Source organism: Gekko japonicus, unplaced genomic scaffold, assembly GCF_001447785.1.
Source record: "Gekko japonicus isolate JY-2015 unplaced genomic scaffold, Gekko_japonicus_V1.1 scaffold596, whole genome shotgun sequence".
In the NCBI taxonomy this organism is placed as follows: Eukaryota; Metazoa; Chordata; class Lepidosauria; order Squamata; family Gekkonidae; genus Gekko; species Gekko japonicus.
In genome coordinates, this window is record NW_015174859.1 from 495,594 (window position 1) to 510,628 (window position 15,035).

Genomic DNA, 15,035 nt, shown 5'->3' on the forward strand with positions numbered 1-15,035 from the left:
CTTATGACACATTTCCGGTGATGTCAGGAGGTGTGGCCTTATGACACACTTCCGGTGATGTCAGGGGGTGTGGCATATGCTAATGAGTTATGCTAATGAGTTCCCCTAGCTCTTTTTCTACGAAATGACCCCTGGCTATAACACAACACCAAAACAGCACAATAGCGACCCCATTGAAATACCTGGACTCCATTGAGATACATGAGACTGGGGGATTTAAAAATAGGAAGTGGAAGCTCGGGATAGCACAGTTTGAGAGCATTCTTTTTTTAACACTAGCTCCTTTCTGGCTTGCAAACAGCATCCTCCTTTTGATGGCCAGCATTTCAGGATGCCATGCCTCCAGGGGGGACCTGGGGATCCCCTGTACTTTCAGCCAGTGTTCCCTCTAAGCTGAGTTATTGTGAGCTGGCTCACAGTTTTTTAGCCTCCGGCTCACACGTTTTTGTCTTAGCTCAGGAAGAATGGCTCCAGAGCAAACACAGTAGCCAAATAACTTGCTCACAATTCTAATGCCAGTAGCTCATAAAGTGGAATTTTTGCTCACGGGACTCCACAGTTTAGAGGGAGCATTGGAAAATTACGGCTTATCTCCTGCCTACAGATATCAGTTCCCAGGCATATAGTGAATGCTGTGGAAGGAGGACTCCATGGCATTGTACTCCATTGAAACCCCTGTTCTCCCCAGATGTAGTCTATAGCGCTCTTAAAAGAACATAAAAAAAAAAAAAGGAGAAAGCCCGTGTGGGCGAAAAAGAGCAGGAAAACCTCGTGACTGGAGGAAGCGCTACGAGGGCATTTTACACAGCACCCCGTAGCGCTTCAGGAACAGTATAGAAAATTGAAGACCACTTGGAAGCAGTTTGCAGGTAAAACAGCTCAGGAATGCTTCCCTCATGGGACAGGAGCGTTTGTGTCTGAAAGGGGAAATATATTCCGTTAGGGAACCATTACTAAAACAGTTCTGTCTGAAATGTCAGTACAGAAACCATTAGTGAACAGTTCCTGAAACAAAACATATTGGCTGTCTGAAATTCCCCAGGGTCTCTGGGCTGAGATCATTGCCGACCTGCCTTTTGCGGATCTCCCAGGAACCCTCTCTTTGTCTCTCTGGCTGCGCCGAGTCTCCTGTGTTTTGGAGGCAGGGAAGCCAAACCCTTCGCAGTGCCTGGGAAGGGAGGCCACCAGAGAGCAGTGGCTTCCCGTGTGCTCAGGGGCCGTTTGCCGTGCGTCTCGCATGGCTCTCCTGTCTTACGATGCCTTGACGTTTTCACGTGTTCCTCACAGAGAAGTGTAATAAGTGCAGGTGGCTGATGGGGTGGGGAATCGCACGTCAGTTCTGTTTTACTTTTTGCTTAGTTCCAACGTCATGGAAACTGAAGGGAAGCAGCTGTGGCTTTAGTTTGTCTGGTAAGTAAGTGTGTGTTTGATTTCTTTTCAGGTTGAAGCTTACGTGTTGGTGAGTATCCTCAAGTCTGAAGCAGGGCCCCGAGGTGCTGGATGGCTGCTTGTTTCCTTGTCATGCTCGGCCAAACCAGGAAACAAAATTGGCCTGAAAGTGTTGAAAATGGCTAAAAGTTTTATTTGGGCATCAGAAACATCTCATGAGCCAGATAGCCAGATGTGGCCACAATACTCACCTGTAGATGGAGAGACTCCTTGGGAAGAGACCTGCGATGCTGAAGGCTTTGGAAAGATTAAGGAGCAATAGTTACTGGTTATTTACTGTTAAAAATAAATCCAATTTTGACTCTGAGCCTTTGGATAATTTGCATTGAAGGAGGTCTTTAAAAGGGTGGTTTTGCTGTATCCCCCATCTGCTGAGGATGGTGGAACTCGCTCCACGGGTGGCAGAGAGCCACATTTGCAATCACCATCACCCCAAGGGGCCGCGTTTCCCGCTCTTTCTAGTGTGCGGCCTGTGCTTCAAGGGGGCTTACAGCTTTCCCACTCTGGTGGCAGCTGTTTCAGGGTGGGAACTAACGGCCAACCACAGTGCCCGCTGGACAAAGGCCTTGCCGCATTGGGGAAGAGTGCACATCACTGCCTTTGAATGAGGGGTGGGTCCAGAGAAGCAGGTACATCCGAGGAGACGAGACTGCATGCAATCTGTCCGCCTTTGTTGCGGACAGTTTAATCGTGGTCACTCTCCTTGTTTCCGGGTGTACTTTTTCAAAGGCTTTGATTTGCTAGTGGTTTGAATAGGCCAAAGGACATCTCCTGTTTTAACCCCTTCCCAGGATCCTCGTGGGTCGCGGATGATCGAGTGGAACAACCTGAAGCCCATCTGTTGTGGTGAGTCTCCGAAAACCCCAGTCCGTTCCCACCCACTCCTACAAGCAGGCCACAGGCCCTGAGAAGCATGGCGGGGCTAGCGGGGTTGCGGTGGGGTTAAGGAATGAGGGGAGAGCCAGTTGTTTCGCCATTGGCTGGATGGAAACATTCCCAGAGGGTCAGCCAGTGCTTGCTACAGTTTTCATTCTCCCCCTTCTCGGCAGGCGTTCTCAATATGAGCTTCCCTTTGTCGGACCAGCCGGTGTTTGGCGAGTGGTTCATTTTTGCCGAAATGCAGGGGCACACGTACAACAAGTCCTTTGAAGTGCAGAAGTATGGTGAGTTGCCAGTGCCTCTTCTGTTGTACATATTAGATTCCATGTCAACAATGAAGTCAAATGAGGAGGAAGATCTATGTTTTATTTCAATTAACAGGAAAACAGTTGGACCAAATAGTCCATCCAAAATTGACTCTTTTCTTTTCAGCATATTCAGGAAATATGCTTCAATTAACAGGAAAACATCTGGACCAAATAACTCATCCAAAATTGACTACTTTCTTCTTTTTCTTCTTCTTCATCTTCTTCTTCTTCTTCTTGAACATATTCTGAGCTTATTCAGGAAATACATGATATTTTATACATGGACTTACATCATCAAAAAAACAATATTCAAAAGCATAATTGGTTACAAAAGACAGTGGTCATTTGAATAATAATCCTCTGATTGGCCAGATGTAAAAATAGATGTACCTACGTAAATCTAAGTGTTTACTTAACCTAATCTAAAATTATAATGGGCAAGGAAACTTTATACCCCAAACAAATGTATTTTTTACTGATACGAGACTAAAATCTTCTCTGACCCAGACACTGCAAGGTTTTGCCCTTAAGAACTACAGAATCATGAATTTTGTACCTATTATCTTGTCTGCTAACAATATCAGACCTACAAGAGGAAAGCCTTCTATATAACAGGCCTTTCTAACATCCTAATAAAATATTACTTAAAAGCAGGGCTCTTTTTGTAGAAAAAGCCCAGCAGGAACTCATTAGCATAATAGGCCACACCCCAAAGCAGGAATTCATTAGCATATTGGGCCACACCCCTGACAGCACAGCTCATTAGCATATTAGGATGCACCCCCATGTTACCAGAAGTGTGGTTATCCAGCCACACCCACCTTTCCCTTCTTATTCTGTTTACCTTGTTTGTTGTCAAAACCAAGGGCTTTTTTGTAGCAGGAACTCCTTTGCATGTTAGGCCACACACCCCAATGTAGCCAATCTTAATGAGTTTCTGCTGTTGGGTGTGGCCTATTATGCTAATGAGTTCCTGCTGGGCGTGGCCAACTTGGGAGTCAGCCGGAACTCCGTTCCTGTGCGTTCCTGCCCAAAAACAACCCTGCTTAAAAGAGAAATCCATAAAACCAGGAAAAATATGAATATGAATAATCAACAAGAAAAAAACCTATATAAAAAAATCTTTATATTCCCATTCATGCTACACCTCTGCCATAGGAATGTCTTTTCTCCATTTGGAATGTCTTTGGGTTGCTTCTTCTTGTTGATTGTATAGCTTTCCTATTGCTCACTGATAATTGTATTACAATGTCAATCTGGTGGCTGCTTTTAGGAAATTGGTGACTGCTTCAAAAATTAGTATGGGACGAAAATGTCCGAAGAAAGAGAGGAATGCCTGAGTGGCTACTGAGATCACTAAAGGATCACAGTGCCTTAAAACACTTTCATCATCAATACAAGCCATAGATTAGAGCTGTCAAATAAGGGCATACATAGCAAGGAAAGAGGGCAAAGGGAAAAGCTCGAATTTGTACATATTATTTATACCTTTCAAAGACTGCTTATGATTCTAAATTGCCACTTTCGCTTTTCCTGGGTTGTCTTCGAGGGCGGCCCATGTTGAGTCCAGCTAGGAAATTACGGATTAATGTATCCAGGCTGGCTGAGAGAGCTATAATAAGGAAAAGAGAAAACATCCGTGGAACGACCCAATTAAGTATGAGAGCAAAGCTCTCTCTTTTTTTAATAGTACACAGGGGCTGCGGTCACACGGAACATTAGCCACGCTAGAGAGACGGAAGTCAGGTGGAGTTTCCGGGTGCGATCTCACCGGCACATCTGGGAAGCGTAGTGCTTCCATGGCTCAACCGAGGCTTCCCGCCGAAACCGCGCTGCTAAAAACTAGTACCTCGGAGGTACTAGTTTACAGAAACTGCGGGGCAAGGGCGGGCGTCTGATCGCGTTTCCGGTGGCATCCGGCGCCCGCCCATGTCCCCTTGCAAACAAGGTTATTTTTTTTCCAAGTCTCCGTGGATGCGCACAAGCACCCAACGGAGCATGCGCATTTATGGTGTACAGGACAAAAAAAACCCCACCCATTTGCCGCACCGCGCGCTTCTTTGTTGCGCACAGGATCGTCCTGTGATCAGCCCCTCTCCCTTCCCACGGAACCTCCACGGGACCTCCACGGAACCTCCAGGGGAGGTCTGATCTGTTTAACCGCGCATTAGTTTGCCCTGGGGCAAACAGCCACGCTTCCCCCCCGCAGTTTCCTGCCCGTGTGACCGGAGCCTTTATTAGGTTTTAGGGTATACAGGGTTGAGGGGGGAAAGAGAAACAAAATAACAAGTCTTCTGCTTGTAACTTTTCTCCACATATAATTTCACACTACCAAGTGAGAGACTGTATTTTAGAAAGTCATAAAGGCTACTTCATATTATATCAGAGAGTTCATATCGTTATGTTTCTTTCTCATCCAATCATAAAAAGGAGTCCATAGTCCAACAAAGTCTTCTTCCATTTGCCCTTTTAAGATCAAAGCGAGTTTGTCCATTTCCGCACTTTCCATGGTCTTCCTTATTAGGTCTTGTTCAGGGGGTATTGTTGGAAGTTTCCAAAAAGTTGCATATAAGATTCTAGCTGCTGTTACTGCATGAATTATTAAATATCTTTGATTTTTATCAAACTCGTCTGGTATGAGAGCAAAGCTCTTCAGTCTAAAGGGTATAAATTGAATAAAATAAATAAATAAATGAATAAATAAATAAAATATAAGTCCATGACCAGGCCTGACCTCCAGCCCTCTAATCAGATCGCCCCCTGGTTGCTCAGTGCAGTAGAGAGGGTCCGGCACATGTCCTTTTTTCATGCATTTGGCCCATCATATCCTGAGACAGCCCCATAGTTGTCTTGGCAGGTGCAAAGTCCCGAGTGTGACCTGACAAGGCAGCCACAGCATGTATGTTGAAATCCCACACAAGTCCTCTTTCAGATTACTCTTTTGGCAAGGTAACAGCAAGTCGCCATGAACTGAATTGCAACTTGTCACTGCAGTAGTGAATTGAAACGGCGAGGGTGGGGTGTGTGGTGTCGGTGGCTGGCAGCTCTTTTATCCAGAGGAGGTCTTGGTCCTGAAAATTCCATGGAAGACTCCTTCTGAAGCCACCCTCTTCCCTTCCCTTCCCTTCCCCCTGGCAGCTTGGGTTTCTACCCTCTTCTCTCTCCCCCTCCTGGTGTGATGGAGGCCTTACTGCCTTCCATAGATCCACGATGCAAACTCAAATCTCATGAATTTTCCTCTCTCTCTCTCTCTCCCCCTCCCTTTCTCCCCCCCATTAGTTTTACCCAAGTTTGAGCTGTGGATTGAGCCCCCTCGCTACATCCGTGACCTCAGTATGTGCGAGAAGGGAATGGTCCATGCCAGGTATGTGCTGGGATGTTGGTGTCCCTGGAGCCCTCTGTCAAATGTCATGTCTGTCCTGCCCCAAGGAAGGGAAGATAGTGACCAGGACTGGCATGGCCACGAGTGGAGTGGCCCACAGGGAAAGGACCACCCGTGGGCGTTCCACCCATGGCCTCCTTGAGCTGTTTCAGTGATCGCTGCCGTCATATTTAGATGGTCCTTCTGGTGCCAGAGACGCAAAGCGCGATGGGCAGTCAGTGCTCTGCCTTCTGCTCCAGCCAGCGAGGGAAGCGCCGGTTGTGCCTGACCTGTCCCTTGTCTCCCTCTTGGTCCAGCTTTGCTGCTTTTTGAGGTGGGGAAACAGGAGCCACCCTGCTGCAAGTGGGTGGCGCTTCCTTCGATCCTTGCCCAGCTTTTCCTGGTGTAACAGCAAAGCACGCTGGCTGAGGAGCTGCACGATCAGCAAAGGGTCGGCAGCAAGTGCAGACTGCGGCGGCCCAGAGTCAGGCTGCTGGAATCGAAACTTATGAGGCTCCCACATCTTGGGGCTGAGCTGGGGGCTGGCCCGGTTATCGGAGGGGGTGTGTGCTTTCTCCAGTGGTAGCAATGTGTATATGAGCTCTTCCTTTGGTGTGAAGTAGCTTTCACTGGGAGCTCCCGAGGTCTGGTACTATGGGAGAGGGAGAAAAAGTTCGCTGAAAACTCCGTTGTGGTTTCCCACCCCCTTAATCATCTCCCCCCCCCCGCCATAATTGGAAAAGCCTGGAGGAAAAGGACAACTGGGAGGGTTTTTAACTGTTTAACTTCTCCTGTTTCAGATACACGTTTGGGAAACCTGTGGTGGGGAGACTGACGGTCAACATGACAGTAAATGGTGTGGGATATTACCGGCACGAAGTAGGGACCCCTGTCCTCAAAAACAGTGACGTGAGTGAGGGGTGTGAGCCCGTGTGCCCTGGTGTCTTCCAAGCCCCTTCTAGCCTCGTGCCTGCACACGTCCCATCTTTGTGTCTGGTATTCTCCTCCTCCCGTTCTACTTCCTGTCTTTCCTACTGTTTCCTTCTTTTCTCTCTCAGGCTTTCTTTGTAAATTAAAAAGAAACCCCAACCCTTTTAAAGGGGTGGGGAGAGAACAGTTTCTGAAAATGATGGTGGCACTGCTGGTGGTTTCTCGCTTTGACTTGGGGTCCCACCTAGTTGTGGGTCCAAACCCCTAAGCTGAAAGCCTTAAAAGAGTTCCCGGCCTGGTCCATTCTGAAGCCCTCAGGATATCCCAGAGCCCAAGGACAAGGAGTCATTTTGGGTCTTTTTAGGAAAAAAAGTGGCTCTTGGCAGTTTAAATAATATTTTACATTTCTTGCATGTTTTCAGTGTTCAAAGCACTCCTATTACCTTCCCATAATCCTTATCAACAACCCTATAAGGTGGGCTACAGTTGTTATGCTCCTATTGAGAACGGGTGTGTGTGTGTGTGTCCCCTGAGGTACTAAGTGGCCTGCCCACAGGCATTGTGCAAGTCTGCGGCAGAGGTGAAATGAGGACCCGGGACCTCCTGTGATCACATCAGGAAGGGAGAAGAGCAGTGTTCCCTCTAAGCTGAGTTAGCGTGAGCTAGCTCACAGTTTTTTAGCCTCCGGCTCAAACGTTTTTGCCTTAGCTCAGGAAGGACGGCTCCAGAGCAAACTCATTTATGCAGTAGCCAAATCGCTCGCTTACAACTCCCAGCAGCTCCCAAAGTAGAATTTTTGCTCACAAGACTCCACAGAGAGGGAGCATTGGAGAAGAGCATCAGGATCATCTCCTTCTCAGCCCCCAGAGTCAGCTGCAGGGTCCGGGCTCTCTGTTTACCACAAGTAGGACATGGCCGTGAGCTTCAGGGACCGACTCAGTCTGCCATGTTGCAAGCCCTGAGCAGAACCAGTTTGTGCCAACTAGCACCTTCTGCTTCTGTAGTCCTCGAGGCCCCAGAGAAAGAGAAAGTTCCCTGACCCGAGTGGGTCACAGCAGTGCAACTCTTTTAATGCAGCTCCACCCCCTTCCCGGTGCTTTTTACCCCCCTTCATTCTCTCTCTTGTGGCATGATTGGCAGATCTCAGCCCCCAGAGTCAGCTGCAGGGTCCGGGCTCTCTGTTTACCACAAGTAGGACATGGCCGTGAGCTTCAGGGACCGACTCAGTCTGCCATGTTGCAAGCCCTGAGCAGAACCAGTTTGTGCCAACTAGCACCTTCTGCTTCTGTAGTCCTCGAGGCCCCAGAGAAAGAGAAAGTTCCCTGACCCGAGTGGGTCACAGCAGTGCAACTCTTTTAATGCAGCTCCACCCCCTTCCCGGTGCTTTTTACCCCCCTTCATTCTCTCTCTTGTGGCATGATTGGCAGATCGATGGCTCTGCACATTTTGATGTGTGTGTGGGCGACATGATGCCCCTGGACATCCCGGAGCATTTCAGAGGCGTTGTGAGCATCTGGGCCACAGTGACTGGTGCTGATGGGAACAAGCAAGCCACCTTTGACGACTCCACCCCTGTCCAGAAACAACTGGTGGACATAAAATACACGAAAGACACCTGCAAGCAGTTCAAGCCAGGCCTGCCCTACAAAGGGAAGGTGAGCACGGGCCCCCGAGGGGGATTTCTGTAGCTGTTGGGTCTTGGCCTGGTCTTTACTAGAAATGTGGCCACAGGGTCGGCTGGCAACCACCTGACCAGGTGCAGGTCAGTGCACTTTTGCAATTCAGCCCCTCCTCCAAAGATCGGGGGCACCCCAAAAAAAAGCAGGGCTATTTTTGGGCAGGAACGCACAGGAACGGAGTTCCAGCTGGCTCCCAAGCTGGCCACGCCCAGCAGGAACTCATTAGCATAACAGGCCACACCCAGCAGTAGAAACTCATTAGGATTGGCTACATTAGGGGTGTGTGGCCTAACATGCAAAGGAGTTCCTGCTACAAAAAAAGCCCTGGGTTTTGACAACAAACAAGGTAAACAGAATAAGAAGCAAAAGGTGGGTGTGGCTGTATAACCACACTTCTGGTAACATGGGGGTGCGGCCTAATATGCTATTGAGTTTCTGCTGCTGGGTGTGGCCTATTATGCTAATGAGTTCCTGCTGGACTTTTTCTACAAAAAAAAGCCCTGCCAAAAAGTGAGCAAACTGTTTTCTGCCCGAGAGAGGTCTGTGCTGTTGAAGACTGGCTTGACATCGCCTGGGAGACACGCTGTTTCTATTTTAATCCCTCACGATCCAGTTGGTTTGAGTTTGGGCTTTCCTCCAGGGAGATCTGGGCGTGCCCCTTCTCCATTTTGCCCTCATGGGAGTCCTGTGGGGTGGGTGAGGTGGAGAGAAGTCGACGGGTCATCCAGCAAGTTTGGTCACAGCATGAGGATTTGAATGTGGCTCCGCCTGGTCTTAGTTTGACGCTTTGATGTTCACATCACACTGTTGGCTCCATGCTCATGTTCTTCCCATCTCTAGCTCTGGCCCTCTTAATCCCTCAGAGGAAGTAGAAGCCCCCTCTCCCCCCCGCCCCCCATTAACCAGTCCCCTTATCTCCTGGCTCTTCAGGTGGAAGTCACATATCCTGACGGGAGCTCCGCCGACAGGGTGACTGTCCGGATCAAAGCAGAGCTCATGCCAAAGGACAACATTTATACAAGCGAGCTGCTGTCCAGCAGGGGCCTGGTGGTGTTTGAAATCCCATCCATCCCCGCAGCGGCCCAATATGTCTGGCTGGAAGTGAGTGAAACCACTGGATGAGATCAGCAGGGCCATAAAACACCTTCAGTCCCACTTGGTTCTGGGCATGCGGATCCTTTCCCCCCTGTTACTGGGGGAAACAGGTGGACGTGGGAACGTGGGATGGGCCCATGGAATGGGAACATCACGGGGGGGGGGCAAGGTGGGGAGGGAATGTCTCCTCTGGGTGGGGGTGGAGCCTGCACTGTTGGGGGGGGAGGTGCCTGACCGCTCTGCTTTACGCCTCCCTCCCATTTCCCAGGCCAAAGTTACGGCCATTGGCGGGAAGCCCGTGGGAGACCAGTATCTGCCCAACTACCTGTCCATCAGCAGCTGGTATTCGCCCAGCAAGTGTCACCTGCAGCTCCAGATGCTGGACAAGCCTTTCCTGGTAGGGCCTGCCGCGATGGTCCCAGTCTCTGGTGCCAGACTGTGCCAGGTGCACAGAGGGAGAGGAGCTCTGCGTGGCCAGCCGGGGTTCAAGAGCTGCCCGGAGGCAGAGCTGTAGGGTGGTGGGTGTGAGTTTCTGCCTGTTCCCGTCCGTCCGCCAGGCAGGCTGCTGTTCGGGGGGACCGGGCTCCAGGCTCCTCGTGAGTTTTAGAAGCACCTGCTGGCAGAGGAGGCTGGAGCAGATGTCTTTCTCTTCCTAGGTGGGCGAAGAGGCGCGCATTGCTGTGAAATCCACCTGCCCGTGCAATTTCACTCTCCACTACGAAGTGGTGTCCCGGGGGAACATCGTCCTCTCTGGGTTGCAGTCCAGGAATGTGACCCAGCAGCGGAGCAGAAGGGCTGCGGTGTCCTCCGGCCGAAGCGTCCACATTGCCCACTCCCCAGGCACAGTTTGGGGGGGTGGGGAAGTGAGGGAGGGGGGTAGGGAGGAGGGGCTCGTGGGGCACGCGGATTGCCGGTCTTCTCTGACAGACGGCCGCTTCGTCACTCGGCTAGGGCAGGCAGCCCTGTCGTTTGCCGGACTCGGCTTCGGCCCGCTCCAGCGGGATCCTCTCGTGTTCTGACACGGTTTGTGTGTTTTTGCGCGCATGACTTTCTCTTTGCACCGTTTCCCGTTTAGCCCCCACCGGACCTCCTGCGGCTGAGACGAACGCCTGTGTGACCTCCCTCCGTTTCCTGGTGACCCACCGCATGGCCCCCCTGGGCCGCCTCCTGGTATATTACGTGCGGGAGGACGGGGAAGGGGTGACAGACAGCTTGCAGTTTGCCGTCAAGCCCTCCTTTGAAAACCAGGTAGGCAGCTCCTTGGTCCGGCTGCCGTTAGGACTCCGGGCCGTCCAAGTAGGCTTGAGGGGTGACGGCGCTCTTCTCTTTTTACAATGCCAGGTTTCAGTGACATTTTCGGCAAACGAGACCAGGCCAGGGGACTCTGTGGGCGTCAAGGTCAGAGCTGCGAAAGGGAGCTGCGTCTGCTTGGCCACGGTGGATAAAACTGTTTACCTCCTTAAGCCGGGCTTCCAACTGATGCCTTCACAGGTGAGCAGGTCCAGGGTGGGGGTGGGAGCTGGGTGCCCTTGAAGGAAGGACTGTGTCAAAAAGAGGAGACAGTGAGCGAACCTGCAGACAGACGCGAGATGGCTCCTTCCGCGGTGCCCGGATCAGAGCCTAAGAAGAACCCTACTAGATCCGACCAGCGCCCTGTTTCCCACAGGGGCTGTTTAGATGTCTCCTCTGAGGCCTTCGAGCAGGAACTGAGGCCCAAACTTCCCTGTGCTGCTGCAGACTGCCTCTGAGCATGGAGGTTCCATGGTTCTTGCTTCCTAGGGCTTTGGGGTTTCCACCAGCCTCGCTGCTCTCTTTAAATGGCGTGCTTCTCATCTTCTCATGCAGATCTTCCAGGAGCTAGCAGATTACGACGTGTCCGATGTCTTTGGGACTACAAAGGAAGACGGGCACTTCTGGTGGCCAGGCATGTCTTTGCGCCGGCGCCGTTCCTCCATCTTCCCCTGGCACTGGGACATCACCAAGGATGCCCGCTTTGCCTTTACGGTGAGGGTTCCCCCCTGTCACCTTTTCAGCTGGGGGCCCCACCTCTCTCCGTGCCCGGATTGTGCCAGGGAGGCAGGCAAGAGCGAAACCACCTCTGAACCTCTCTTGCCTTGAAAGACCCCACGAAGGGCCACCATAAGTCAGCTGTGACTTGACGGCAGGGGACAGCAGCGACAACAGGGCAGCCGGAGGGCCTGGGACCCTGGAACCGCATTCCCATGCAGCCGCCCTGAGCCTCACGCTTGGGGCTTGACAACAGGGCAGCCGGAAGGCCTGGGATGCTGGAACCGTGCCGCATTCCCAGGCAGCCGCCCTGAGCCTCACGCTTGGGGCTCCCGACAGCTGGCCCCATGCAGCTTCCCTGGGCTGCTGCTGCTCTTTCGGCAGTGGCAGCCACTCCACGTGCCGTGAGGGACAGAGGCTGGGCTGGGCGTGGTTTGGCTGCCCTGCCTGCCCCCGTGCTGGTGCCGATGCTGCAGTGTAGCTGGGCTGCGGCGGAGTGTGCACGTGAGCAGCATGTGCCTTGGGCTCCTTGCCTCTGCCGTGACCTGCACAGCAGCTCCACGTCTGCCTTGCAGAAGCCCTCGGGTCCGTTGCCAGGATGCAGCCTGTTTCCTGCCCCATCTCCTCACCTGTGCGGAGACGCTGGGCTTAACAGGAGTGCCAGCCGGCCAAGGAGTCTCTAGTTGGAGGAGCTGGAGGGGTGGGGTGGGGAAGAAGGTGCTCTGAATGCTGTCATCCCCAGCAAAGTACATGATGGAGGGGGCAGGGCTTTGAAAGCTGGCGTCTTGAAGCTGGAGGGGCAGAAATGTTTCCAGGCAGTTGCTCGGAAGGAGGGTGAGGGTGACTGAAATGCAGATCGGTGCTTCAGAGTAGCGGGAGTCCCAGGTAGGGTTGGTCATCTGACCAGGAAAGAGGCTGGGCTTGCTCCCCCGCCTTTAGCAGAAGCCCAGTCTACAGAAATCAGCAACAGAACAGAGAAAACACTTACTACTGTGAGAGGCACAAGAGTAGGACCCAGTAAGAAAGGAAGGTGGCACCCCCTTCTTCAAGGTGGAGACCAGTGTTCCCTTTAAGCTGAGTTAGTGTGAGCTGGCGCACACATTTTTGTGTGTCCTTTTGTGGATCAAAAACTAGCACATTAATAGGAAACAGAGAGTGAGTAATAATGAACAATTTTCTCAGTGGAGGGTGGTAAGCAGTGGGGTACCACAGGGATCAGTACTGGGTCTGATGCTTTTTAACATGTTCATTTTATGGACTTGGGAGTAAGCAGTGAAGTAGCTAAATTTGCGGATGATATGAAATTGTTCAGGGTGGTGAAAAGCAGGGAAGATTGTGAGGCACTCCAAAGGGATCTGTCAAGGATGGGTGAGTGCAATAAAGAAGGCCAGTGCTATGCTGGGGATTATTAGGAAGGGAAATGAAAAAAAATCAGTATCATAATGCCCCTGTATAAATCGATAGTGTGACCTCGTTTGGAATATTCTGTGCAATTCTGGTCACCACACCTCAAATTATAAAAGAGCTGGAACACTTTCCCTATGAAGAAAGGTTAAAGCGTTTGGGGCTCTTTAGCTTGGAGAAACAACGACTGAGGGGTAACATGACAGAGGTTTACAAGATTATTTATGGGATAGAGCAGGTAGAGAAAGAAGTACTTTTCTCCCTTTCTCACAATACAAAAACTCGTGGGCACTCAATGAAATTGCTGAGCAGTCAGGTTAGAACGGATAAAAGGAAGTCCTTCTTCACTTAAAGAGTGATTAACACTTGGAATTCACTGCCACAGGAGGTGGTGGCAGCTACAAGCATGGATGGCTTCAAGAGGGAATTGGATAAACATATGGAGCAGAGGTCTATCAGCCACAAGGTATAGATTGGAGCTGCGGTGGTTCAAGTGGTCAAGACGCTGAACTGCAGACTGTGGAAGGTTGGTAGTTCAGCAGTTCGAGACCCGAGTGTGCCGCATGACGGAGTGAGCTCCCGTCTCTGGTTCCAGCTCCTGCCAACCTAGCAGTTCGAAAGCAAGAAATTGCAAGTAGATAAATAGGTACCGCTTCAGTGGGAAGGTAACAGCGTTCCGTGCGCCTTGATGTTTAGTCCTGCCGGCCACATGACCATGGAAACGTCTTCGGACAGCGCTGGCTCTTCGGCTTTGAAACGGAGATGAGCACCGCAACCCTAGAGTCGGATTCGACTGGCTTTCGAGCAAGGGAACCTTTACCTTTACCTATAGATAGGAACTCTCAGTCTGGGGCAAATTATGCTCTTTATTCTTGGTGCTTGGGCAGGGAAGCAACAGTGGGAGGGCTTCTAGTGTCCTGGCCCCACTGATGGACCTCCTGATGGCACCTGGTATTTTTGGCCACTGTGTGACAGAGTGTTGGACTGGATGGGCCATTGGCCTGATCCAACACTGGCTTCTCTTATGTTCTTATGGAGGCGGCTGCTCGAGTTCCCTCAGAAACCCCTTAGCTGACAGTTGGTGAAAGCCCCTGTGGGGGGCTGAAGAGGGAAAGGGGCATGCCAGGAAGGACTAGTGCGCAGCAGCCCCAGTAGAATTAGGATTCCATGGAAGGGCCCCAAATGCTGTGGGAGCTCCAGTGCAGGAGGGTCAGGAGCGCCCTGGAAGTGTGCCCTGGTCTGCATTCTGGCAGCAACTCATGACTTTTCATTTGTTAAAACATTTGTCTTCTGTCGTCTCCCTCAGCAGTGCCCAAAATGGAAGATGGTGGCTTTTTCCAAAACGCCACTTCAGGGGAAGCTGGGGGGGGTGGGGGGGGAGCAGAGGAAGTTTCCCACCAAACAAGACAGACTTCCGTGACAGGCACTTTATCCTTCCCTGGAATGTACATGCAGCCTGGAGTAGGGAAGCCAGTCTGCCTTCCTTCTTCTGGGAATGAAGGCTTCAAAGGGAATTCCTCCCCCCCCCCCCCCCATTGGTGAAGGCTGTCCTCTAGAATGCCAGAGGGGAGCTGTGTCCAAAGGCTTCTGCCGTTCTCCTAAGTGTACTTAAGGCACCCAGGCACAATTGGCTTTCCTCATTTTCTCCTCTGTTGACCTTTCTTGAGTCCCTTCAGTGCCCTCTCCCTCCTGCTTCCACACTCGCCAAACAAGGGAAGGCCCATGCAGGCAGAGCCTTGAAAGCACGTTCTCAGGTGGCCTTCTGAGATGAGCATTTTCTGGTCAGTCTGCTGTTGGCCTATGCAGCCTAGGTGGGAAAGACCAGGCCCTGTTTTCTCTCCTGGAATTTCCACTTGTGGCCCTTAAAATGCCTGAAGTCAGTTTCCCCAACTGCTGGGGGGGGGGGGGGGTTCACAAATATGT

General features: G+C 51.3%; 1 protein-coding gene across 1 annotated transcript in view; it reads left to right on the forward strand.

Moving 5' to 3' along the window:
* The window catches only part of CPAMD8 (C3 and PZP-like, alpha-2-macroglobulin domain containing 8), a 67,445-nt gene that overhangs the window by 15,177 nt on the left and 37,233 nt on the right, over positions 1-15,035 (forward strand). Inside the window, exons 6-17 of the mRNA XM_015424645.1 lie at positions 1,442-1,459; positions 2,241-2,295; positions 2,499-2,612; positions 5,916-6,000; positions 6,798-6,906; positions 8,355-8,582; positions 9,537-9,707; positions 9,970-10,098; positions 10,358-10,556; positions 10,777-10,949; positions 11,043-11,192; positions 11,547-11,705. Coding sequence (XP_015280131.1) covers positions 1,442-1,459; positions 2,241-2,295; positions 2,499-2,612; positions 5,916-6,000; positions 6,798-6,906; positions 8,355-8,582; positions 9,537-9,707; positions 9,970-10,098; positions 10,358-10,556; positions 10,777-10,949; positions 11,043-11,192; positions 11,547-11,705 — 1,590 coding nt within the window. The remainder of the gene's footprint in view (positions 1-1,441; positions 1,460-2,240; positions 2,296-2,498; positions 2,613-5,915; positions 6,001-6,797; positions 6,907-8,354; positions 8,583-9,536; positions 9,708-9,969; positions 10,099-10,357; positions 10,557-10,776; positions 10,950-11,042; positions 11,193-11,546; positions 11,706-15,035) is intronic.